The sequence below is a fragment of the Elgaria multicarinata genome, chromosome 22, assembly GCF_023053635.1.
Source record: "Elgaria multicarinata webbii isolate HBS135686 ecotype San Diego chromosome 22, rElgMul1.1.pri, whole genome shotgun sequence".
NCBI classification, from domain to species: domain Eukaryota; kingdom Metazoa; phylum Chordata; class Lepidosauria; order Squamata; family Anguidae; genus Elgaria; species Elgaria multicarinata.
In genome coordinates, this window is record NC_086192.1 from 1,988,637 (window position 1) to 2,015,785 (window position 27,149).

At 49.6% G+C, this 27,149-nt stretch overlaps 2 protein-coding genes across 2 annotated transcripts in view; one reads left to right on the forward strand and one right to left on the reverse strand.

The window, feature by feature from the left end:
• Nucleotides 1-9,821, reverse strand: part of GIT1 (GIT ArfGAP 1) — a 53,222-nt gene extending 43,401 nt beyond the window's left edge. Inside the window, exon 1 of the mRNA XM_063146666.1 lies at nucleotides 9,804-9,821. The gene's annotated coding sequence lies outside the window, so the exon portion shown is untranslated. The remainder of the gene's footprint in view (nucleotides 1-9,803) is intronic.
• On the forward strand, nucleotides 5,352-27,020 carry ANKRD13B (ankyrin repeat domain 13B). Its single transcript, XM_063146667.1, has 15 exons — nucleotides 5,352-5,520; nucleotides 16,533-16,668; nucleotides 18,391-18,515; nucleotides 18,897-18,942; nucleotides 19,179-19,322; nucleotides 20,708-20,897; nucleotides 21,665-21,731; nucleotides 21,915-21,996; nucleotides 23,147-23,211; nucleotides 23,495-23,625; nucleotides 23,717-23,874; nucleotides 24,611-24,769; nucleotides 25,370-25,530; nucleotides 26,320-26,396; nucleotides 26,778-27,020. Exons 1-15 carry the CDS (start codon nucleotides 5,359-5,361, stop codon nucleotides 27,004-27,006), a joined length of 1,932 nt encoding a protein of 643 aa, XP_063002737.1. The 5' UTR covers nucleotides 5,352-5,358; the 3' UTR covers nucleotides 27,007-27,020.
• The last annotated feature ends 129 nt before the right edge of the window (nucleotides 27,021-27,149 follow it).

The window sequence follows — 27,149 nt, forward strand, 5'->3', positions numbered from 1 at the left end:
TTGTCTAGACCTATTTCAAACCAGCTTCAGAGCAGGATACGGAGTTGAGACCGCTGTAGTCGCCTTAGCAGATGATCCACGCCTGAGTATTGACAGGGGGGAGCGTGTCCCTCCCTGCTGGTACTTTTGGACCTCTCAGCGGCTTTCGATACCATCGACCAGGGTATCCTTCTGGATCGCCTGAGGGGATTGGGAATCGGGGGCACTGTGCTTCGGTGGTTCCGGTCCTACCTCTCAGGCAGGTTCCAGATGGTGATGCTTGGGGATAGCTGCTCCTCAAAGAAGGAGCTGCCGTGTGGCGTACCACAAGGTGCCATCCTTTCCCCAATGCAGTTTAACATCTACATGAAACCACTGGGAGAGATCATCCAGAGGCATGGGGCGGGCTGCTGTCATTTATTTATTTATTGCATTTATATCCCACCTTTTTTCTTCCAAGGAACCCATAATCCTCCTCCTCTCCATGTTATCCTCACAACAACCCTGTGAGGTAGGTTGGGCTGAGGGTCTGTGACTAGTCAAAGTCACCCAGTGGGTTTCCATGGCTGAGTGGAGACTAGAACCCAGAACTCCCGACTCCCAGTCCAACACCTTAGCCACTACACCACAACGGCTGATGACACCCAGATATATTTCTCTATGCCTTCGACAACAGCGTCAGCTAAGGATAGTGTGTCTCCTCTGAATGAATGCTTGGAGGCGGTAATGGGGTGGATGAGGAAAAACAAACAGAAGCTGAATCCAGACAAGACGGAGGTGCTTGTTTTTAACGGACCCCAGAACTGTTGTTTTTAAATGGATACTGTTGTTTTTATGCTTTAATTTTGAATACTTTTTAACGTTTACTGTTTTTAACTTTTGTAAACTGCCCAGAGAACTTTGGCAATGGGGCGGTATATAAATGTAATAAATAAATAAGAGCCACAACTTAGGTTTGTGTCAACCAGTTCTGGATGGGGTTACACTCCCCCTGAAAGACTATGTTCACAGCTTGGGGGTGCTTCTGGATCCGTCGCCAGGAGTGCCTACTATCAGCTTCGGCTCATACGCCAGCTGCGCCCCTTCTTAGAGTCAGAAGACCTAAAGACAGTCGTGCACGCGCTGGTAACCTCAAGGCTCGACTTCTGCAATGCACTCTACATAGGGCTACCTTTGTGCCTAGTCCGGAAACTACTGCAAAATATGGCAGCCAGGATGGTCACCGGTACACCGAGGGGTGACCACATTGCACCAATTTTAAAATCTCTTCACTGGCTTCCAATTAGTTTCCGGGCAAAGTATAAAGTGTTGGTTATTGCCTTTAAAGCCCTGCATGGTTTGGGTCCAGGCTGTAAAGGAAGCACGCCCAGCAAAGCTGGTTTTTCCACTGGATTTTGCACAGATCCCCAGAACAAACGCACACAGCTCCCAGTTTGGAGGGTTAAGCCCAATTTTATTCAGGATAAGGGTAGGAGATACAGGATTAGCATTCAACCGATAAAACATGCAGATACAGAAAAGAACCCAAACTAAGCAAACTAAAAACTAAGTTGCAAACCATACTTCACCCAGCCCTGAGGTCACCCAGCTCAGGACAAAAACCCCTTTTCAAAAGCATACTCTTTATAGATACTTTCCCTGCTCCTTCCCCCTCCCCTGCGAAGATCTTTCACACCTTCCCCTGAGATGTTAATTTTCGCTCAAGGCCGGTCGGCCTTGCCCCAAGCAGTTCCAGGATGTACCAGAACGCCCCCATGCAGCTGGCGCTTATCTGTTCTGCTCCTAAAACCATAACAATAAAACATTTTAACATATTAAAACAGCCATTCCTGGTATGATTTTACCCCTTCCTTACACAGGCTACCTGCGGGATCACCTTCTCCCACACAATCCGCCCTACACACTCAGGTCCTCTGGGAAGAATCTACTTAAGTCATCCAAAATTAGGCTGACGGGTATTACCCAGAGGTTGTCACACAGAGGAGGGCCAGGATCTCTTCTCAATCCTCCCAGAGTGCAGGACACGGAATAATGGGCTCAAGTTAAAGGAAGCCAGATTCCGGCTGGACATCAGGAAAAACTTCCTGACTGTTAGAGCAGTGCAACAATGGAATCAGCTACCTAGGGAGGTTGTGGGCTCTCCCACACTAGAGGCCTTCAAGAGGCAGCTGGACAAGCATCTGTCAGGGATGCTTTAGGGTGGATTCCTGCATTGAGCAGGGGGTTGGACTCGATGGCCTTGTGGGCCCCTTCCAACTCTGCTATTCTATGATTCTATGATTCTATGACTTTCACTTCTGCTGCTCCCAGACTGCGGAATGGCCTGCCGGAGGAGATTCGTCAACTTGACAGTCTATTAGCAGTCAAGAAAGCTATCAAGACTTTGATAGGCTATCAAGGCCTATCCAGTGGAATTTTAGGATGATTTTAGAATGTTTTTAGGAAGTTTTAACAATGTATATTATGTTCTTAATTCAGTTTTATGTATTTTATATTTACTGTTGTTCCCTGTCTCAATCAAAATGGAGAAGCGGGTAAGAAATAATAATAATAATAATAAGAAGAAGAAGAAGAAGAAGAAGAAGAAGAAGAAGAAGAGGAGTGCCGGACTGGGACTTGGGAGATCTGTGTTCTAGTACACCCACTCGACCATGAACCTTACTGGGTGACTTCTGGACGGTCGCTGACTCTCAGGCTTACGTACCTGCAGCTCTGTGTGTCCCAGGGCACCTCAGGTAGCCAGAAGAGGATAGTCACTTGCCGAGAATGAGTGGCCAAGTAACTAACTTTGGGGTTCAGAGAAGGCAGACCTGGCTTCTGGGTTGGTGCTAACGCCTGACTAATTTATTATGTAAATTACGTATCCTATGTGGCCTTTCAACTGCTCAGGGCAGTGTAACAGTATTATTTTTCCCAGTATTATTATTATTATGATTGTCTCTCGCTCATGGCAGTTTTTCTAGACAGACATGACGGGCATTGCCTAGTCATGCTGTCTTTTACAAATTCAGGAATTTCCTGACAATTGAGCATGTTTTAAGTATGATGCTTTCTGGATGTTGGTGTGGATGTATTTTGGTAGGCCCAGTTTCTGAAGGTTTTCTGTATAGTTTTTTGATGTGATGTCAGTGACTAACGGAATAATTGTGACCTTTTCCTGTTGCCATAGTTCTTTGTCTTCCATGGCCATTGGTGTATATTTTTCTCTCTTTTTCTCTTCCTTTTCAACAACATTTTTGTCATTTGGTATTGCTATGTTGATGAGGTAGGTGTGTTTTTCTTTTTTTGTCTATGACTGTTATGTCTGGTCGGTTGCAAGTTATTGTTTTGTCAGTATGAAGTGTTCTGTCTCAGTATATTTTATGATCTGGATTTTCCAAGATTGTTTTGGGTGGGTATGTATAATATGGTGTAGGTTGCTTGATAAGGTTGAATTTGATAGCCAGTTGTTGGTGAATTATTTTTGCAGCTGTATTGTGTCTGTCCATATAGTCCATTCCTGCCAGAATCTTACATCCTCCCGTTATGTGGTTTATTGTTTCTTGGAATTGATGGCAATTCCTGTATAGGTCTGTTGTTACGTTTTTATATTTTATGATGTATTTTTGGTAGTTCTTGGTTGCTATAACTTGATCCTGTATAGCTATTAGGAATCCTTCTGTTTCTGGAAATAGCTCATCCTTCCTGAGCACTCGTACGATTATTCTTTGTGGGTTCTGTATTGTGTTGTTGTGCTCCCCATGGAGTGCTTTTCATGCCCATTTTTCTTTTTTCTCTGCGAGTGAGAGTTGTTGTGTTTCGTCTTTGTTTTGTAGTGCTAGGTTGAGTGGGGTGTAGTTTTTATCTGCTTTCACTATGGCTTTATGGATGGGGCGGGTGTTTTTAGTGTGGAAGAATTCCCTGAGTGATTTTATCTGTTTAGAATGGGTTGTGTTGATGTCCAGCAGGCCTCTTCCTCCTCCTTTCCTGCTGATGGTTATTTATTGCATATAAGCTCTCTGGGCTCTCTCACAACAACCCTGCGAGGTGGGTAAGATGGGGAAAGAATGACTTGGCCAGCGTTGCTGCGTGAGCTTCATGGCTGAGTGAGTAGAGATTTGAACGGGAAAATTTCCAGTCTACAATCCAGTCATCTTTACTGTATATAACCAAAGGCCGTAACAATGAAACAATACTTATAAAACTATGACATCGTTGAGAGACAGTGTGGTCCAGTGGTTTGGGTGTTGGACTGGGTCTCGGGAACCACTTAGCCCTGAAGCTCAATGGGTGACTTTGGGCCAGACCCAGATTCTCAGCCTCACCTACCTCGCAGGGTTGTTGTGAGGCTAAAAATGGAGAGTAGGACCATGTGCGCCATCTTGCAAGAGGAAAAAAAGCCAGGATATAAATGCAAGAATAAATAAATAAAATAAATCCTGCTTGGGGAGCAGCCAATGTTAGTCCTACATAAAGTAGACCCATTGACATGAATGGGATTTTAAGTTAACCATGCCTAAGCTAGGCCCGTCCATATCAATGGGTCTGCTTGATGTAGGCTGAAGACTGGCTACTACCCAATGGAGTAAAATCCAACCTAAGTTCTAATTCGAGGAAGCCCATTGAAATTAATGAGTCAAATGAGTCACGGACGCCCCATTCATTGCCATGGGTTTACTCTAGGTAGAGCGTACCTCGGATTTTTACCCAGGGTACTCTGCCACAGCCCGCTGGGCCGGAAAACTCATCCGTGGATAAACCACGGCCACGCGTGAACGAAGAAGCAGAAGAAACTCCCCAAGGGAGAGATGGAGAGAAGGACAAATGAGTTTTAATTCCGTGCTGGTTTTAGCTTGGTGACCGGGTTCATTTGTTTTTAACCGTGCATATTTATTGCACGCCGCCCTGCGATCCTAGAGATGTCAGGCGGGATAGAAAGAAAGAAAGAAAGAAAGAAAGAAAGAAAGAAAGAAAGAAAGAAAGAAAGAAGTCGTGCCAGGTCGCGCCTGTGGGCGGGGGAGCTCTCGCCGAGACGGTTCCATTCCCGGAGACTACAAGTCCCATGGTGCCCTGCTGCCACCACGTTGATCACCCCCACCCCCACCCCCGAGCCGGGCGAGGCTAGAGCATCCCTTCTGCTGTGCCAGCGGCGGTATGTGCTTCTAGGGCGGGGGCGGCGGCGGCGGCGTGTGTCCCCCCCCCCCCCGCTCGCCGGTGCGCCACGATCGCGCCCTCCCCGTGCGCCACGGGCACCAGGGCGCACGGCCGGGGCGCCTCCTCCTGCTGCACCTCGGCTCCCCTCCCTCCTGCCTCCGCCGGGGTCGAAGAGCTGCTGCAGGCCTGCGCCTGCCCCCGGCCCGGTGCCTCTCTCCTCCCTCCCTCCCCGGCCCGGAGGCGCCCATGCGGCTGCAGCCCCCCCGACGGCCTCGCCCCGGTGCCCGAAGGATGCTAGCCGCCTCCCCGTGTGCCAGGGAAGGCGCCACCGAGACCCAGTACCCGCTCCACTCCCTCGTCTGGCACAACCAGCCCCACGAGCTGGAGAGGGAGCTCGGCTCCAAGCAGGTGCGTGTCTGGGGACGGCATCGGGGCGGGGGGAGGGCCGGGAGGGCCCCCGCATCCTAACAATGGCGAGAGGGCTGAGGCAGGGAGGGTTCCCTCGCAGTGCCGTGGGGTTTTCCCGGGAAGCAGAGCACGCCCGGGCGCCAGCGGGGAAGAAAAGATGGGTTGCTAAAGGGAGGGAAAGACCCACCGGGCGGGGGGGGGGGGGTGTTGAAGGAAGAAAAGGGAACGCTCCATGGGGGCGGGGGGGGGGGAGAGAAAGGCAAAACACGCTGGACCTCCGGGTGAAAAACGCAAGCCCTCCGCCACCATCCCGCGCCCAGGAATGAGCACCGCTGCCAGAGTTAGGTTTATTTTTATTTTGGGGCATCCAGGCTTTCCCGAGAGGTCGGTTGCTTCTCCTCTCCTCTTTGGACCAGGGTATTCTCATTTTGGGGTTTGGTGCCCACGGCTCTCACGTTGGGTTTGGCACGGGTTCCGCGCCACACGGAGGGAACCCCCCACCCCACCCTGGCGGCCAGGCACGGCCTCAGCCTCCTCTGTGGCGTTGCGGGGTGGGGGGAGCTTGGGAGATGGGCGTTATCCCCAAAGAGGACTCCTGAGCATCTGCAGAGGGCTTTTAGTTCTGTGCTTTTGGGGCGGGGGGGTGCACGTTACAGATCATGGGGCCTAGGGAGGTTCAAGCCCCGGGATTTTGGTTTCCCCAAATGAAGCGGAATTTGGGATTTCACAGCTAAGTCAACTCCACCCATATAAGCACACCCAACCTGACACACAGTTCTCATCTTTAACACTTTAAAAGCCCCGTGCAACACACACACAAAGGGATTTACATCCAAGGATTTTTGGCAACTTCATTAGGTATTATTGTTGTTGTTGTCCTTATTATTGTCATTCCTTTGTAAACTGTGCAGTTTATTCTTTTGCCTGACCTTCTTTTGGCCAGCTCACGCAATGACCGTTAATTCAGTTCCGGGCAAGTCACTGTTTTTGCCTCCATCTTTGTTGTGACTGCCATTCATGGTGCTTCCAACGGAGAGAAGTAGCCAAGAGCTGGATAACGGTAGCCGCTAAAAGAATGCAGCCTCATCCCCCAAAATGACAACAACCACCCAACCATTTGTGGGTGCAATTTGCAATGGCCGGGGAAGGGGAGAGAGAGACGTTTGCTGGGTCTGATGTAAGCCAGGAATTCAGGAGGAAATACTGGGAGTCAGGACATACGACGGAAGTTTTTCCTTAAGAAAACATAACCTTTGCAACCTTATCGGAGTAGACTCCCCCCCCCGCCCTCCCCAGACCCAGAACGATGGTTAAAACATCCCAGTTTGCTGTGGATGAAACTATCAACAGCTTTTAGCAACAGTCTCTTAAAATCAGGCTTCCATGCATAAGAGCAGTCTGCCTCGCGTGTACCAGCTGCTAGGATTATGGCCTTCATACTCTGCTTATGAGATTCCTTGGAGCCAAGAACAAAACAGTTCTCATCTTCTTACGGCACGATCCTAAATACGCATGTTTAGACGGGGGCTGGGGGGGGGGGAAGCCCTGCAATTGTCAGAACACCAGGGCTTTTTCTGTCTAAACATGCATAGGATCGCATCTTTATAACGTCTTACATTATTTTATACATCTTGGTCCTGCCGCGAGTGTGTGGCTGGTAAAGCCTGCAGATGGGAAAACATACAAGCGGAATCTCAGCCTTGCAGGGTCAAAGAACTCCACCATACCCCAGCCCCAAATTTACACACGGGTGTATAATCCGGTTAGGTTAAGGATACAGGCACACCAGTACAATAATAATATTTGCAACAGAAGCCTATGAAAGTCTGCTGAGAAGTCAGCCCCATTGAGGCCACTGGGGCCTTGCTCCCACGTAAGTGTGTGCAGCACACAGCCTGAGGACCTGCGGATATTTTGGACTTCAGGACCCATCAGCCCCAGCCGGCATGGCCAAGGGTCAGGAATGTTGGCAGGCACCAGGTTGTGGAAAGCTGGTGTGTAGGGAGAGAAGACATTGTGGGATGGATTCCAGGAACATCAGTCTTACAGCCTGCAAAATCCAGAAATTCAGGGCGTGGAGAAGAAAGACTGGAGAAGGTGTTTCTTCTCATTTCTGTGCTGTTGGCAAATTGTCCAGATTTCGAATTCCGGGTGAGATATTTGCTGTTGCTCAGGGTGTATGTGTGTGATCTTTACTTTGCCGGATGTGTGCCACGCCCGCTTTTCTTACACGGAGCAGCCCTGTGCCTTTGGCAAGTGATGTACAAGTAAACATGGAAGATCCTCTACAGGTTTTAGGGATTCCTGACATTGATTATCCGGGCTAGTCCAGGGATAAGGTGTGCAGGAGCTTACGCTAACGACTCTGGCCTTGCTTGATTTTGGAGATTTTCAAAATCACAGCTAGGTTCGGGCGGGCCTAGCTTGGGTGATATTCTTCATTTAGCCGTATTGCCCATGTCAGGACTTCAGTCTTCCCAAACCGGTTTGGAAAAACAACCAAAACCACAATGGGCATTGGATCAGGCAATAAAAAGTGAAGTCATTCATGGCCAGGGCATCTATATATTCCAGCCTTCGCCCACCCAGCACCTTCTAGACATGCTGGATTACCAGAGAGACCGCCTCCTTAGTGGTAGCACCCAAGTTGTGGTGCTCCCTGCTCATGGAGACCCTTTTGACTCCTACGTTGGCATTGTTTTAGCACTGCTGCAGCCGCCGCCATTTTTAACGGTTTCTTATTCTTTTCCCGCATTGTTTTATCTGCTGCTGCTGCTGTTGTTGTTGTTATTATTATTATTATTATTCTGGTATTCCGGGATTCCTCATCTTTTTCAAAGTCGTTTTAAACTACTGGTTCTTGACACCGCAGTCTCCTGCATTCTCTCCGTGCGCGTTGCGTGAAGAAACCTTTACTCTGCCTCAAAGTTCGGGCTGACTTTGCTGGGTGCCTCCCCTTCCAGTTCTAGTGGCATGTGTGTGAGGGATGATCTTCAGTGTTATTGGAGTAGACTGAAGTTAGTTAATGCCTCGGGAACTGCACTCTGCACGGACTCAGGGGCGCATCATCACTTCATATTCAGATTGAGCTCTGGTTCCTTTCCTTCCCCCTACTATTTATTTATTTATTTACTTATTACATTGATATCCTGGGTTTTTCTTTTTTCCTCTTGCAAAGGACCAAAGGCAGCATCCATAATCCTCCTCCTCCTCTTCATTTTTATCCTGACAACAACCCTATGAGGTAGATCAGGCTGAGAGTCAGGGATTTGGCCCAAAGTCACCCAGTAAGCTTCTGGGGATGAAAACCCGGGTCTCCTGAGTCCCAATCCAAACACTCTAACCATTGCACCACACTGTCTCTGTCTCTCAATTCCCTCCCCCAGTCCGATGCTTCTTGACTTTGAAACAGTTCTGGTTTACCAGCAAAGCTCTAAATTCAGTTTCCTACATTATATAAGTGTCAAATCCTTTTAGAGCATTTATAACACCTTTCCCAATCTGATCTTCTCTGGATGCGTTGGACTACGACTCCCATGGCTGGCTGGGGGATGCTGGGAGTTGTACATCTGGAAGCCATGAGGCTGACTAAGGCTGATGTATTTTCTCGCCTCCCCCCCGCCATTCTGAGCTCTGTTATTTTAAGCCCGGCTTCACAGTGTCAGGTTTGCACGAATGCAAATGTGCAAAAGCATGCAGACTTCGTGGAGTCACTTCCCCATCCTCAGAACTGCGCCCACAGCATCCGTTCCGTTCCCAGACTTTGCGGCCCGGGAGTGGATTTTGCCACACAAGCTGCCCCAATGCCTTACCGTGGGGTCCTCGAATAAATTTGTTTCTTAATTTAAAGGATTTTTATGGCCAGAGAGGTTTCCCGGAGCAGCTTACAAGCAATCAGTAAAACCAAAGGCTTGAGAGAGTCTTTTCCCCAAACTGGGGCCGTGCAGGTGGTTTGGACTACAAATCCCATTGTCCCCAGCTAGCATGGTCCAACACACCTGGAGGACCCCAGGTTATTCTAGCCCTCCTCCAACGCGGTACTCTAGATTGTTGGGAGTTGTAGCCCTGGGGAATGATGGGAGTTGTAGGCCAACGCATATAGTGAATGTCAGGTTGGGGGAGGGGGGTTTATTCTACTGTGGGCAACAGCAGCTCTTATGGTTCTTCTCATGCACCTGGTACCTGATTCCTCCTTTGATGGGTGACGTCGGAAATTGAACCCGGGACCTTCTTCATCTTCTCTTCTCTGCAGGGCACTGTGGGGAGGGTAACAGTGGCCTTACCTCTCCTGGTTGATGCAAAGATGGCTACGGTACCACCCGGGGAAGTTGCTCCAAATCCTTGTGGTGGGCTGTGCAGAAGTGAAGGCTTCTTTGGGCAGCTCGGGCAAGCGAGTCAAGCCGCATCTGCCGAGGGAAAGGGAAATGCCAAACTCCTGGCTAGCCTGAGGTGGGGGGTGGGGGTTTCTGGCCCCAAAGAAGAACTCGGCCCAGGTCCCAACACCCCCGGGGGGTGATTTCAGCACCCCTGGGACCCATCGCCATCGCTCTGACCACACTCCTCCCCTGCCCTCACAGTTGTCATGAGTCCTGACGTCAAATTCCCCTGGCCACTGAAGCAAGATCTGTTGTTTCGTTTTAATTATCAACCTTTTCATTAAAGCAATTTAAGAGCGAGGGAGAGACGATCTCTCGCTCTGAGTTTTAATTAACACCCCCGGCTCTGCAGGCAAAACAAAATCTTTTTGTCTCTCCTTGATTTGCCGGGGTGACGCCAGGGAGGGAAGGAGCACCACACAATGAGGGGAAGCGCGCTCTGCACTTACTCAGGGGCTATGATGTGACCGCTTCTCGTGCTCCAGAGGCTTGCTTCCGAGTAAACGCGTGGGGCTGCTCCGTCAGATGGCCTTTGGGCTGTAATGCTTGAACTTGAATAAATAATTGGAGGTTTATGATTTCTCCATTTATCCTGGGCTGTTTTTATTTATCCCGATTTAAATGTGTGGCTCTTTCATTTGCTTCCTTCTTCCAAGGCATTGTCTTTTTTTATTTTTACAGGGTATTTTTTTATTAATTTACTGTCCTTTTAAACCGCCCAATAACCCAAGTTCTCGGAGAGGTGTGCAATACATGCAAAACATAAAGTACAAACAATAAAACCAGGAATTAAAGACAAGCACATCATAAAACTGAGCCCCCCCACCCCCACCCCCCCGGAAACCAGCAGCAAAGAATAAAAACACCCTAGCACCTAAAACTAAGTGCAGCAATCTAAAAGTTCTAAAATCAGTTCTCAAACTGCCTGGAAGAATAAAATATTTTATGTATTTTATTTATTTATTAAATTTATATACTGCCCCATAGCTGAAGCTCTCTGGGCAGTTTACAAATATTTGATGTTTTCAGTGCGTTGCTTTTGTTTGCGGCCCGCTTTAAATTCTTCTCGTAAGATAAAGTGACATTATAAAGACACGAACGAATATATTTTAGATTTTTCTCTAATGCACCAGGGCTGCAGTCCTGTATCCATTTACTTGGGAGTAAACCTCGCTGAATTCAGTAGGATTGCCTTATGCGTGGGTGACATTCTCTTGTCTGTTCAAGCACTTTTGTCCTATCTCCTCTGTAAGGGGACAGAAAACTGGGAGTGGAAACCTGAACCATCATCCGAATATAGTGATGGATTGAACACGTGAACACCATGTGGGGCTTGATCCAGACCAGAGAGAGCTAGTAGACAAGCTAATCTTCACACACATGCAAATACTGAGGTAGATTACCTCTGAATATGGAGGTTTCATTTGCTCGTCATGGCTAACGGACCAGTCCTCCTGCACAGTGATGTAGTGGTAAATTTTAAAGTGCAGGTGGTCATCGTAACAGTCTTTGGGCTTTGTCTCTGTGTGTCCTGTTTCAGCTACACCACGGCTCCGCCACAGATTTATATGACAAATGTGAGTTTATTTTTCATAATAAAAATTAACAGCTTCTTTAAAAAAAAAAATGCACCCAGGAAGCGGAAATAGGAAACACAGAAAATAATTATTTAATTTCAGTTACCCATTTTCTAAAATGTGTCCCCTCCCTTTCAGTGTAAATTTGGCATTTCCGGGGCGGCTTAATAGAGAATAATTATGCAATGTTCGCTACGAAACATCTTGAACAATGATAAAGCTACAGCACGGCGCTGAACAAAGGGATAGGGGGTTACCCTGTTGGGACCCCCCCCCCTTGGCAACTTTCTGTCTGCGGCAAGCTCTGACCCGGATGTTGTGAGCTGCTTCTCTTCATGTGACAACCAGGAATTCTCGCTGCTATTATTTGCAATTAACGCATGAGCCCCAGGGGAGAGATTGCAGTGTGTATGTGTGTGTGCGCGCGTGTGAGGGGTGGGGAGACAGTTCCTTAGCGGACATCTGTTCCTAAGATCTTACCTAAGTTCTTATTTGATCAGCCTTTCCCCTAATCTGGTTCATCCCAGATAGCTTAGATTAGAATCATAGAATAGCAGAGTTGGAAGGGGCCTACAAGGCCATCGAGCCCCTGCTCAGTGCAGGAATCCACCTTAAAGCATCCCTGACAGATGCTTGTCCAGCTGCCTCTTGAAGGCCTCTAGTGTGGGAGAGCCCACAGCCTCCCTAGGCAACTGATTCCATTGTCGTACTGCTCTAATAGCCCAGGAAGTTTTTCCTGATGTCCAGCTGGAATCTGGCTTCCTTTAACTTGAGCCTGTTATTCCGTGTCCTGCACTCTGGAAGGATCGAGAAGAGATCCTGGCCCTCCTCTGTGTGACAACCTTTTCAGTATTTGAAGAGTGCTCTCATGTCTCCCCTCCATCTTCTCTTCTCCAGGCTAAACATGCCCAGTTCTTTCAGCCTCTCTTCATAGGGCTTTGTTTCCAGACCCCTGATCATCCTGGTTGCCCTCCTCTGAACACGCTCCAGCTTGTCTGCGTCCTTCTTGAATTGTGGAGCCCAGAACTGGACGCAATACTCTAGATGAGGCCTAACCAGGGCCAAATAGAGAGGAACCAGTACCTCACGTGATTTGGAAGCTATACTTCTATTAATGCAGCCCAAAATAGCATTGGCCTTTCTTGCAGCCCTATCGCACTGTTGGCTCATATTCAGCTTGCGATCTACAACAATTCCAAGATCCTTCTTGTTTGTAGTATTGCTGAGCCAAGTATCCCCCATCTTGTAACTGTGCATTTGGTTTCTATTTCCTAAATGTAGAACTTGGCATTTATCCCTATTAAATTTCATCCTGTTGTTTTCAGCCCAGCACTCCAGCCTATCAAGATCACTTTGAAGTTTGTTTCTGTCTTCCAGGGTATTAGCTATCCCACCCAATTTGGTGTCATCTGCAAATTTGATCAGCGTTCCCTGCACCTCCTCGTCCAAATCATTAATAAAAATGTTGAAGAGCACTGGGCCCAGGACTGAGCCCTGCGGCACCCCACTCGTTGCCTCTCCCCAGTTTGAGAAGGTTCCATTGATAAGTACTCTTTGAGTTCGATTCTGTAGCCAACTGTGAATCCACCTAATAGTTGTTCCATCTAGCCCACTTTTAGCTAGTTTGTTAATCAGAATGTCATGTGGTACTTTGTCAAAAGCTTTGCTGAAATCAAGATATATGACGTCCACAGCATTCCCACAGTCCACAAGGGAGGTTACCTTATCAAAAAATGAGATCAAATTTGTCTGACAAGACTTGTTCTTGACAAATCCATGTTGGCTTCTAGTGATCACCGCATTGATTTCAAGGTGTTTACAGATTGACTTCTTTATAATCTGCTCCATAATTTTCCCAGGGATGGATGTCAGACTGACTGGTCTGTAGTTCCCAGGTTCCTCCTTTTTGCCCTTTTTGAAGATAGGGACAACGTTAACCCTCCTCCAGTCGTCCGGCACCTCACCCGTCTTCCATGATTTTGCAAAGATAATAGACAAAGGTTCTGAGAGTTCTTCTGCTAGCTCCTTCATTACTCTAGGATGCAGTTCATCGGGCCCTGGAGATTTGAACTCATTCAAGGAAATTAGGTGTTCTTTGACCATTTGTTTATCAATCTCAAACTGCAATCCTGCCCCCTCAACTTCTGCTTCACTTTTTCCATGGGGGTCATAGACCCGCTTTTGGGAGAAGACTGAGGCAAAGTAGGAATTGAGCACTTCAGCCTTTTCTTTGTCGTCTGTTATCAATTTGCCATCCTCATTAAGCAGTTGAACCACCATTTCTTTCCTCTGTCTTTTACTACTCACATATCTGAAGAAAGCCTTTTTATTGCTTTTAGCATCCCTCGCTAATCTCAGCTCATTCTGAGCTTTAGCCTTCCTGACGCCATTTTCGGCACTTCTACGCCACCTGTCTGTACTCTTCTTTTGTAGCCTGGCCTTCCTTCCACTTCCTATATGTATCCCTTTTTGTTTTCAGGTCATCTCTAAGCTTTTTGTGGAGCCACATTGGTTTCCTCTGTTGTCTTCTATCTTTTCTCCTTGTTGGAATTGTTTGTAACTGTGCCTTTAAAATTTCATTTTTTAAATACTCCCACCCATCCTGCACTCCTTTTCTCATTAGGCTCCCTTGCCACGGGACCTTACTTATCATAGTTCTGAGTTTATTAAAATCAGCTTTCCTAAAATCCAGAGTACGTGTATGGTTCCCGTAACTGCCACTTTATCCACTAAATCATCCCTATTGGTCAATATCAAGTCAAGGATTGCTGATCCTCTAGTTCCTCCACTTTCTGTAGGAGAAAGTTATCACCCACACATGTCAGGAATTTCTTGGAAGGGACGCTTTTGGCAGTATTGGTCTCCCAACAGATATCAGGGTAATTGAAGTCCCCCATCACTACTACATCACACTTCCTTGAAACATCCTCGTCTTCTCCTTGATTGGGTGGTCGGTAGTAGACTCCGATTATCATGTTCTTTTTATTCCTTGCCCCATTTATTTTAATCCAGATGCTTTCGATGGGGCTCCCAGTCTGATCCGCCTGTATTTCTGTGCAGGGATAGGTATTTTCAACATATAGTGCAACCCCACCTCCCTTTCTATTTCTTCTGTTCTTTTTGGACAAGTTATATCCTTCAATTGCTATATTCCAGTCATGGGAGTCATCCCACCAAGTTTCAGTTATACCTATCAAGGCGTATTTGCCTTCATGTAATAAGAGTTCAAGTTCGTTCTGTTTGTTTCCCATGCTCTGGGCATTAGTATGTAGACATCGAAGACGATGTGTTTTATAGTCTGGCTTTGTTCCTACATTGTTCCGGACACTATTTTGGGGCACTATGGGAGCTGTTCTCTGTACTGTGGTGCATTGGCCTTCATCCATTGTTGCCTTGAGGTTTACGTCTCCCGCCCCCGTAAGATTCAGTTTAAAGTCCTCCTGATCAAGTTCTTCATGCTGTGGCTGAACACATTCTTTCCAGCCCTTGTGAGGTGCAACCCATCCCTTGCCAGCAGACCATGTTCCAAGTAGCGTAGCCCGTGGTCCCAGAATCCAAAACTCTCACGTCGGCGCCACCTTCGTAGCCAGTCGTTCATCCGGAGTATTTTTCTTTCCCTTTCTAATCCTCTTCCAAGAACCGGGAGGATAGATGAGAAAACTACCTGGGCCCCAAAGTTCTTCAGTTTCCTTCCCAGAGCTTCAAAGTCTGAAATGATTTCTTCGTAGCTCTGCTTGGCGACATCATTTGTTCCCACATGGATGAGAAGAAATGGGTATGTGTCCGTGGGCTTTATGAACTTCGGTAACCCTTCAGTCACATCTCTAATCTGTGCTCCAGGGAGACGGCACACCTGGCGAGTCCATGGGTCTTCACGACATACTTGGGTTTCAATCCCACGCAGGAGGGAGTCTCCCACAACGACTACTCTTCTCTTCTTCTTGGTTGACCTACCTTCTGCCTCTTGTTCATTGTTGCACGGTGTCTCCTGATTACAACTCCCATCGTCCACTGGGTTGATGGGGTTTGTAGTCCAAGCTATCTGGGAGGCGCTGGGTTGGGGGAAGGCTGTACTAGATTTGGTGGCGAGGCAGCACTGGTTGTCAGGAACCGATTTTAAATGGCGGCAGCATTCTGGATTGAGGAATATCCAGGAGCATTTGGCCCACACTCACCAACCTGTCTGAAGAAGGCTCGTTTGGAGGCAGGTGACTGGCCATGACGCGGGTGGTCTGATGCAGTCCAACTATTGGCCCATGCAGCCTGAGGATGATGGGAGTTGGAGGGCATGGGGCTGGACGCACCAACCCAGCAGGGAAAACTGGACCACAGGCCAGACATTTCCAGTTCATGCGCGTACCTGATTCTTTGAGCTGGATTTGCCGGGGATTGGACTGGGGAGGAAAAGTCTGGCCCAAGAAACAGCCAGCAAAACAATCAACTTGTCTTGAGTTCCGTACTCGGCTCCCCGTCTCGTCCGTTCCGGTTCGTTCCTCTCTATGTTGTAAGCACCACCCGGTGGTGCAGAGATAGCACATTGCGCTCCCTGCATCTGGCAGATGTTGCCTTTGCCCTGAGTAGTTACCTGTTTTTTTCACGGTTACCATTCTAAAAGTGTGAAATGCCTTTGTTACCGGCAGTAAGAGCTTCAGCCAAAATAAGCTGGCATTTGCGGGATTTTGCCCCCACCCAGTGCCTGATTTAGGAACAAGCCAGTCAGCCAGATCTTAGGGCCTCATTTTATGAGGGGCCTCTAAATATGTTGTAGATAACTAAGATGAAATTGCTTTGGCTTAAATGTGTTGGCTTAAGGTGAGTTACAACAGAATTGCTATAGAGAGAAAGCACGGCAACACAGCATTTTGTACCAGAGGCAATAAGCGCAAACTAGAGCCAGTTGAAAAGAAGTTCAAATCAACGTACTTCATTAGTGCTTAATGTCTTAATCCATCCTGCCCACCCCTGGACCGTGGCCTCCCAAGAGCTTCTTTGAAACGGAATCCAGCTTTCGGGCTGCCCTGCGGCTTTAGCGAAGGACTAAACTTTCTCTTCCTTCCAGGTGGATATTGAACAACTGGATCCCAGAGGCCGAACACCTTTGCACTTGGCAACCACCCTAGGACATCTGGAGTGCACCCGGGTTCTGCTGCGCCACGGCGCTGACGTGGCCAAAGAAAACCGGAGCGGCTGGACAGGTACGCACCACTTCTGCTGGTGGCTCCGGTTTCGGAGGGGCTGTGAACCCCTTCTGGGTTTCAGTCAGAGCAAGCCAAAACTCTAAAGGAGCTATCTAAGGTGCTGAACCCCATTGCCCAAATAGGTTCGGCACCATAGATGGCTCCCATAGTGGCATCAGAACCACCATCCGCCATTTGAGCATTAAAATCAGAGCAACGGACTTAGGAAATTGTATGCTGGGTGGTCATAGCATCCATATACAGCAACAGCTCTCCGGAGGGGCAAGGACAAGGGGCCTGATCCAACCAAATTTAAGTAACTAAACCCCATTGATTTCAGCAACCGAGTTCAGCACACGCTGCGCTTCAGTCTCCCCGGTTGAAATTGGTGTGGTGTTTGGCTGGATCATGCGCTCCCATGTTTACTCAAAAGTAGGTCCCTTGGGGTCCAATGGACTTTACTGCCCACTAAGTGTTAGGATTGGCATCTTAGGGTAGTATCCAATGTTATTCCTATGTAGAGTAGACCCATTGAAATGAATGGGACCAGTTAGTTTTGACTAACAAGTTTTATTCATTCCAATAGGTCTACTCTGAGTAGGACTATCATTGGAAATTACCCTTAGGTAGCAGTCCTGAGCACACCTATGTGAGAACAAGCCCCACTGAGCACATTGGGGCTTATTTTTTCATCAACATGCACAAGATCTCCTCATCTCCAGAGGAAAACTTTACAGTCTTAATTGGAATGATTTAGGGTTCCAAATTGGTTATACATTTGCTTTTTGAGCTTGGTGAATTCTTGCACCGACTCACTGCTGTGCAGCAATATAAATATTTGATTCATGGCTTTTATGGATTTATTAAGTGGACTTTTTTGGGAGGTTTTTTTTTTTTTTTAACCACACCATTCATTGGTTTTGTTTTATTTATTTATTTAAATGCTTTGAACATGAATTGTAAAAGTGGTGCAGAGCCGGTTTCAATAATAATAATAATAATAATAATAATAATAATAATAATAATAATAATAATAATAATAAATTAAACAAGCATGCATCTTTAAAGGGTTTTTATACACTTAAAATTACTTGCTGTTCACTTTTCAGCACACTGAACTGATTTTGAAATTAAGACAGCTGGATTAACCTGGCATCTCAGCAAAATGACAATTATTGAAATCATAGTTGAGTACTTGAATACAAATAGTATTAGAATATGAATGCAAAGGATTTTTTTTAACTCTTTTATAATGTTATATGATGATGCACATTTATATGATTTATGTGATATGTAATGATGGACATGTGAGTGTATAAATATTATATATTATCTTTTTAGACTACCCTGAGAAAGGACCTAACCATTGAAACGCACCAGAATACTTTTATTGTATTAAACATCCTTTTTTCTACCTGTTTGACTGTTTTTTTTCTTTAAGAACACATTAACGAGTTTAGAGATGGCAAAGAGTTCCTCAATTCTAATACTCACTGGCCTCCCTTAGAAGGTAGTTGTTGTAATGCAAAGATGACCGAGGTCATGTATGTGAAATAGTTTGAATGCTCAGAAAATGACCGTTGAATGCAGAACCGAAAGAGGGTGGCATCTTAGGGCCTAACTCACCTCTTAAGGCAGGAGCGCCGGCCTTGACCCGTTGCAGCTGGCCACACTGGCGCCCCTCCAACCCCGCCCTGGCCTGCATCGTGCGCCTGACTTTTACTCTTTCCCCCACAACAGTACTGCAGGAGGCGGTGAGCACCCGGGACCTGGAACTCGTGCAGCTCGTGTTGCGTTACCGCGACTACCAGCGGGCCATCGAACGCTTGGCCGGAATTCCCATCCTCCTGGAAAAACTGCGTAAGGTAATGCATCCGAAGGGGCCACGATCCTCCCATTCGGGGTCCCATCGTGATCCCTAAAAATGGAATGCTGCTTCCTTTCCCCCCTCCGTCTCACAAATTTCTAGACTGTAAGCCCCTCAATTTAAGAGACCCGTCTTCTCGCATTGAAATCAACGCCTATTTCGTCCTCTCCCTCCTACCTCTGTTTCCTCCCTCATCCTGTTTTCTAGATTGTAAACCCCTGGGGGCAGAGACCTCTGATCGTTCTTTATAAAGCACAGTACCCTAGAAGGCTGTGTATTAATAATGGGCCCCAGGCATCCGGCACCCCCCATCTGTCTTTGACCTGCCTGTTTTTCTCCTTTTAACCCCTTTTGTCTTCTGCTCTTTTCCCCGCCGCAGGCTCAAGATTTCTATGTGGAGATGAAATGGGAATTTACTAGTTGGGGTATGTTTGCCTGCCCACAAGGCTGCTTTGGGCTCATTTGGGGGGGGGGGATTGGCAATAGCAAACAGGGCCCCATATACCACCCCCCAACACACCGTTCCCAAATTGGGCTTTTGGTAAATTCACACACACACACCCCTCCCATGCCCAACTTCAGCTGCCTTGAGCAGGAGCTGGGAGACCTGGTTCCCGTGGCCCAGGGGCGTCCCCGCATGACTCCTCTGCTCCTCCGGCAGTGCCCCTGGTCTCCAAGATCTGCCCCAGCGACACCTACAGGGTGTGGAAATGCGGCCAGAACCTGAGGGTGGACACGACTTTGCTTGGATTCGACCACATGACGTGGCAGCGCGGCAACCGGAGTTTCATCTTCAGGGGACAAGGTGGGTGCAGGCCACACCGCCCACAGAAACGTGGCTGAGGTGCCTCACGCCCTGAAGCCCATGGGCAAGGGGATTGGGAGAGGGGCAGGTGTGGCCTAGCCAGGGTTTCCAGTAGGGCTGTACTCCATTTCGCATTGGAGCGTATAAGCAATAGCAAGGCGGCCTGGTCTTCCTGTTTGAGTCCTCAGCCTAAGGTGAAGCCGCTGCCAGAACATGACGGATGCAGGTAAGGGGGGAGGGTAGCCTTATTTGGCGACGGCACTGCCACCGCAGTCCGTGCAGCGACGGCACCAGGTAAGGGGGCAGGGAGGAAGGGTCTTACCTGAGTTTGTTGCATTCTGACAGCGGCTTCAACTGAGCCTGAGGACTCAAACCAGAGGACCAGGCTGCAGCTGCGGCCTGATCTTCCTGTTTGAGTCCTCGGGGCTCAGTTGAAGCAGCCGCTGGACCACGACAGACGCAGATAAGGGGGGAGGAGGGAGGGGGAGCCTTGTCTAGCGGCAGCGCTGCAGAGCTCCGATTCGGAGCCGGAGGTCCGCAGAGGAGCTGAGTGGCCTGTAGGCGGATTGACGCGGGGTGGAGTGGGCCTGATCCGGAATTTGCGGATCGAGTGCGGATCAGATCGGGGGGTCTGTGCACAGCCCTAGTTTCCAGTTGTGGGGATGGTGTAGGGGCACGGGTGAGGGGCAGATGTATGCCTTTCTGGAGTGGCGCAGAACTTATTTTTGCCTTTCACCCACAAGCCCAGTGGTTTCCCCCCCCCCCCGGTTTTATGCATACATTTTATAACTACAACAACCCTGTGAGGTAGGTTAGGCTGAGAGTTATCAGCTGGCCAAAGGTCAGCTCCCCGCTCCTTGTCTGAAACTCCTAACCGCTCTGGTAAACACCAGGCCAAGAGGTACTATGGCGTGAGTTTTGTGGCAATGCAGTGAAAACGCAAACCGCACGGGGGGGCTGCTGAATCCATCCTCCTGAAAAACCCCAGCTTCCTTGTTTATGTTTTTATTTTCATGGCAAGGTGCTAGCCCTCATGGGGATGTTTCTCCCGGGCGGTGGTCCAGCGGTTCACAGAACAAAGGGAACCAAACAAAGATAGGAAATGTAGAAAAATAGATGCAGTTGCAGAACAAACGTTAAACTGTAACCATCACCAGCAATTATTAATATGAACCGCGTGTACTGGGCGTGGGTGTGTCTTTTTCTTCGAATCTCCTTTTTTGTTACAGTTGGTTGTGAAAAGTTTTGTTTATTTTGAAATCTTGGAATGGACTTTGAGGACTTTTTAGTGAGGGGAGGGCCGGGAATCTGACCAAACCACAAACTTACACCCTGTTCAGAGATTATTATCCCTCGTCTCTGTCTCCCCCGCCCCTAAAATCCAGACACCAGCGCCGTTGTGATGGAAATTGACCACGACCGTCGCGTGGTCTACTCCGAAACGCTCGCTCTCGCCACCCACGACCGAGAGGGGATCCTGGCCGCCGTGCAGCCCACAGAAGAGCAGGTCATGGGGCGGCTCCTGGCCCCCGTGGTCACCACGCAGCTGGACACGCGCAACATTGCCTTCGAGAGGTGGGTGGATGCAGCTGGGGGCGGAGCGTTTCCCGGAAGGCGGAGGGGGGAAAAGGGGGGGGTCCTACGGGTTTCGCTGCAGCACCAACAGATTTACCACAGCATGTTCTTGCTCCCAGAGTTCTTTTGAGTCTGGGATTGAGTGGCTTTGGGCTTTTTTTATTAGAACCCTGCGACCCCTCAACCGGCGTCAGGTGCAAACAGAGGCTCAGGCAGGCAAACATTTGCTAAGAACGAACATAGCCCCTGAACATAAGCTTAGCCCAGGGATTTATGACCCAAACCAGAACCAAGCTCACAGTCACTTTTACACAAACATCCACTGCTGGTTTTCTCCCACACGTCCTCCTTCAGCAACCTATTTTTGGGGTGGGTGGGGTGGGGTGGAATTGCTTTTTTACTTGCTCCTGGCCCTATTTGGAGATTCCGGAAATCGAACCTGGGTCCTTCTGCCTTGAAAACAAGAGCTCTGCTGCTGAGCTGTAGTCCTTCCTGTCAAAGTTGGGCCCGTCCAGGATTCGAACCTGGTTCCGTCTACCTTCTTGTCCCTTTCCAGCAGTAATGGGCTTGTGAGGGTCTCCGATTATGTAATTCTGCATCAAATCGGCTTTGCATCAGATGCGCGATGGCCTCGTTAGTTCCACCCCCAGCCTCCACCATCGCCTCTTTTAAAACAGACCCGTGACGCTGGGTGCTAATTTATTCCACGGCCCTGCCAACGGCAAAGCTGTAACTCGTGCTGCTGTTGTTTCACCTCTCGCTGCCAGGAACAAGACGGGTATTTTGGGCTGGAAGAGCGAGAAGACCGAGGTGGTGAACGGTTACGAAGCCAAGGTGAGTGCCTTGGCCGGGTGGCTGCGGAGGAAGAGGGCAAGGGCAAGGAAGGCATGCGGAGGCAGAGGGCGACAGAATTTGGCCAAGAGAAATGGAGAGCTTAAACGCTGAGGACTAGAAACATTGACGCTGATGCAGAGAGCGATGGGGAGACTACTTGTGGCGTTTCCTATCCATCGACAGGTCTACGGGGCTTCCAACGTAGAACTGATCACCCGGACCCGAACGGAACATCTTTCAGAACAGCACAAAGGCAAGACCAAAGGTAATGGACTTTGACCTCTCTCTACGTGGGTCTTCCTGGGGGCACAAGGGGAAAAGCCTGCCCCCTCCCCCAGATCCCATTCCCCAAATCCAGCACCACCTCGGTCCGAAGCTGAAACTTGGAGAAAAAGAGAAGGTTTTTAGGTGGATCATCCGCTTGCTTTTTAACCAACTCAGTCCAATGAAAGGCCGATAAATGTGCAGACTGCCCAAACGCATGCATGGATTTGTCTTCTGAGATATTTTTGGGAGGGCAAAACAGAAATGTTAGACAGAGCGCCTTTGTAATATTTTCGGTTATAGGCGCACACCAGATTCCTAGAATAGCTCTGAGAAATAAACATCTACAGCACATTTACTCAGAAGTAGGCCCCTCTGCGTTCAGCGAGGCTTACTTCCAGGAAAGCGCGCAGCCATGCAGTGGAAACTTAGGCATGTTCTGTTTTGTGTTGCACTGGAAAGGAAGTACCAGTGTGTTCCGTGGGGCTTCCTCTTGAGTAAGCTTGCATAAAACTGCAGCCTAAGCTGCCTAATCAACGGTTGTGGTGCGAAATCCTGAACGTGCTTACTTGGAATCAAGTCCCGCCGTGTGCAGCAATGCTTACTCCTAGGTAAGTGTGCCTAAGATGGCACCCTCGGTCTCCCAGCAAAGGTTGAAATCCCAAACTCTCAGTTTATACATTCAGCAGGATTCAAGTGGTAAAGTTCTTCCTGGACTGTACCATTTCCAGCTGCTGCTGGGGAATCATTCTTTTAGCATCTCCCACAAGATCACCATGTTGCTAGCCTCGCTTCCAGATACCATGTTTCCATATGATCACGTGTGTGTGCATTTGCATGACAAAGAAAATGAAAGCCAACAACCGTAAACAGCAGCACACGACGGGTAACGGCCCTCCTCCACAGCAGAATCACTTCCACAAAACGTAATTGCGCAATGTGCTGGTATTTTAGCCCCGCCCCTTTTTTCCTCTGGCCAAGCCCAACACCAGAACGCTACCAGTGTAGCATTCTGAGATGAAATTCAGCCCTCGGAGGTTATGCACCACTCTGAACTCTGCCAGGCATGCGTCACCGTCCTGGGGAGTCCTCCTCTGTCGCGCGCCTGTACCGGGAAACCCTCGTTTGAACGGATCTTGTGTCTCTTACAGGCGGTAAAACCCCTCTCCAGTCGTTCCTGGGCATTGCTGAACAACACGTGGGCCCCAACAATGGAGTGAGTGAGAAGTGTGGGTCAGGGCCGTGGGGGGCAGGCACGCACACTAGGGGCCCTTTGAAGAGCGCGTCATCCATATAGTCGATGGTTTTCTTCTTGATAACGCACCCTGCCTTGGGTGTTTTGGAAAGATAAAGAACAGGAAGCTGGGATAAGTTGATGGTTCTCGGGGCACCCCAAATCCCGCCTCCCTTTCCCAGCCAACTTCCTTCCCCAAAATGCGTTTCTGCAAGCGGCCGGATCTCAGGCTGCCTCTGAGGTTCTCCGTGTTCCTCCCCTGCAGGCTCTCATCACACAAACACTGAGCCACACCAACCCCACCGCCATCACGCCGGAGGAGTACTTCAACCCCAGCTTTGAGCTGGGCAGCCGTGACATGGGGCGGCCCATCGAACTCACCACCAAGACGCAGAAGTGAGGCTGGGCTCGGGCGGCAGGGAGGCGCGGTCTCCCCCCTGGGGCGGCGGGCGGCGGCTCACGGTCTCCCCTCCGTCTCCTCCGACAGGTTCAAGGCGAAGTTGTGGCTGTGCGAAGACCATCCGCTCTCGCTGGCCGAGCAGGTGGGGCCCATCATCGACCTGATGGCCGTCAGCAACGCCCTCTTTGCGAAGTTGCGGGACTTCATCACCCTCCGCCTGCCTCCGGGCTTCCCCGTCAAGATCGGTGAGCACCTCACGCGCCCCTTCCAGCTTTGTGCCCAGCCTTTACATTTACGGGAGTGGGGAGGCGAGGCGAGGCGATGCTCTGCAGATTTCCCTGACTACAGCTCCCATACTCCCTGACCATGCCGGCTGGGAGTTGTAATCCAAAGGATCTCTCCAGGCATGGCGGAGGTGCACGGGGTGGAGAAAGCGGATAAGGAGGCATTTGGGACAGATTCCGAGAGAGAAAAGGAAGGGCTTCTTCCCACCCCGCAGAGTGTGGAGTTCGCTACTGCGAGACGTGGTGAAGGCCTTGAAAAGAGGGGTTGGACAAATTCCTGGAGGAGGAGAAGGCGAGAAGTGCTGACGCCTGCATCAGGGGTGGCCCACGTGGACAGTATGGGAGAGAGCGTGCTCTCGCACTCGTGTCCTGCGTGTGGATTTCCCACAGGGGCATCTGGTGGGCCACCGGACAAGAGAAAACTGGAGAGATCCATGGTCGGATCCAGCGCGGCTTCTGCGCGCCTCCCGTCAAGCTCCCTGCATGGCGCTGGTTGTTTAATATTTACATTCTGCTTTTTGAACGCTCGGAGTGGCTTACTAAAATAGACTCTGTTCTTTCGATACTCTCCACTTCCAATCCATGCTCCTTATTGCTTAAGGAAGGGGCAGATTGACCCTGTCTAATCACCCTTTTATAGCCCAGGGTTTATTTTAATTGTTCTCTCTCGCCCTCTCTCTGTGTTTTCTGGCCACAGAAATCCCCATTTTCCACATTCTCAATGCCCGCATCACCTTCGGCAACCTCAATGGCTGTGACGAAGCCGTGGTTCCCATCCGGGGCACCGGGAGCCCTGGAAGCGATGCTCCCTCGCCAGGCAGTGATCGCTCTAGTATTAGCAGCTCTAGCTCCCTTGGTACGTAGGGGTGTTTATGGATTATTTATTTCTTTGCAGCATTTTCTCTCCTGCCAAAGGCTCCCAGGGCAGTTTATGAAGATTATGAATAAGACAGTATCTTTTAGACAGCTGACCAATCTAAAGGACATAAGACAAGAGGAAAAGGGGTGAGGAGGGAGGAGGAAAAGAAAGAAGCAAAACTCGGGTACCAGTTCTTCGTTTCAAGAACTAAGTGAGGAGTAGCAGGTGGAGGAATGAAAGGAGAGGCCCAAGGGGCATTGCTAGACATGTAAAAGATATGGGGCCCAGGCCCATAGGACACAAATCTGCATAAAATTTACATCTGCTAATATATATCTGGATGTGCAAATTTAGAAATAACCGCTAAGATTCCCTTATATTTCGCATGAAACAAAGCTGGCCAATTAATTTCCCATCCTAACCAACCAAATAAAATCCATTCTTTTAATTATTTTGCACGCCGCCCCGGGTTGATCCTCAGTCAGTAGCTCCTGGTCGGTTACAATGGGCTGTGAACAGGGGTGGAAAGTGCAGCCCAAAACACCCCTTCCCCTGCCGTTGGTGCTGATGGTTCTCTCCCTCCGGGGCCCCATCTAGGCTCGTGCCGGTGCTGTGAGATGGATCCGTCTCTCTTCGAGGCCCCGCGAGGCTACAGCGTCATCGGGAGCCACCCGGAGCCCTTGCGGGAAGATGACGACGACCTGCTGCAGTTCGCCATCCAACAGAGCTTGCTGGAGGCGGGGAGCGAATACGACCAGGTGGGTGTGGAGCCCTCCAGGCTGATGCTCCAGCTCAGGGGGCAGCGGCTACCTGTGGCGTCTTTACCTGGATTCAGTGCAGAAAGCACTGGGTTCGTTCACGAATCAGGTGTTGTGGAAACCCCGCCTTTCCCCGAGACCTCGTAGGGATGCTGCCTGTCAGAGCAATCAGTCCTGGGTTAGACAGACCAATGCACTGACTCACTGGACTCATTTGGAGATAACTCTCAACTGTAGGTTAGTGGGATGTCGCGGGCTGTTCCTTACCCCTATTGCTTGCTGCGGCCACGAGTTCAGAAGCTTTCAGTTCCATTACCTGCTAACTGCAGTTTCCTGTTGCATCCAAACCCTAAACTGTGGTTATTCTTAACTATGGCTTAGGACAGCTTTCATCACACAGACTTTGTCAGCCGCAGATGGAAGCTGGTTTGCTTCAGAAGACCAGGGGTACTGGACCTTTCTCAGCCTGAGGGCTGGATTTGGCCTCCAGTACACCGTAGGTAAGAATAACCACTGTTTGACCTGGTTCGGATATAACAGTGAATTAGACTTAATTAAAGACAGAAGCAAAACCTTCTGACCTCCTTGCAGCTGCATCAGAGGATGGGAGAGGAGAAGGGTATGAAACAACCTCGTTCAGGTACTGCGGACTAAACCATGGTTTAGTGTTTCATCTGAACGAGGCCAGTTGGAGGCTGCACCCAATGTGACCCAGAGCAGGGCGGACGTGCAAACGAGCTGAGCAAACAGGTCTCCTGCGTCCCAAACTCGTCTTTCGCCTCCCTGCAGGTTACCATTTGGGAAGCCTTGACGAACAGCAAGCCGGGGGCGCTGCCCGGGTCCCAGGAAGGGCGCAGAGTCGACAGGTGAGTACAAAGATCCGCTTCTAGGCAGGGGCAGCTAAGGGGGACGCGTACAGGGCCTTCCGGGGTCTCGTGACACTATAGCAGCCGTAATAGATCTCTATTTCAGCAAAGCACTTGGCGTAGCTCCCCAGGTCAAATGCAGGCCAGATTATTGCCGGGTGAACGAGCCACGATCAAGACAAGTAGGGCCCTCCGAATGTCACGTCGTGCCCAATTCTTGTCCAGGGGTGCAATCGCTGCTCGTTTGGCACAGACAGGGGAAATGCGCAAACGGAGCAGCGACCAGACGTGAACTTGCGCAAATTCCTTCCAGCAGAACAATGGCAACGGAGCTGCACCTGGTTAGCCCCCGTTGCTTTGCTTTTCTCCCCCACGCCCCAGGACGCCCCAGCACACGCCGCCGCTGCCGCCGCCACGGCCCGCCACCCCCCAGCCGCATCCGGTGCCCGCTGCGGGCCGGGCCCCCAGCCGCCCACTGCCGAGTTATGCAGAGCAACTCCGGCTGGCCATGGAGCTGTCGGCGAAGGAGCAGGAGGAGGCTGAGCGGCGTTCCCGCCAGGAAGAGGAGGAATTTGAGCGGATCCTGCGCCTCTCGCTCACCGAACAATAGCGGCCCCACGCTGGCGTGCGAGTGCACAGGGGGTGGGGGTCCGCCCCTCTGCCTACTCGCAGGCTTGCTAATAATGCACAAAAGCCAGAGAGAGAGAGAGACTGGTCCAGGGGAAAGTGGGGAGGGGAGGGGAGGCATGACAC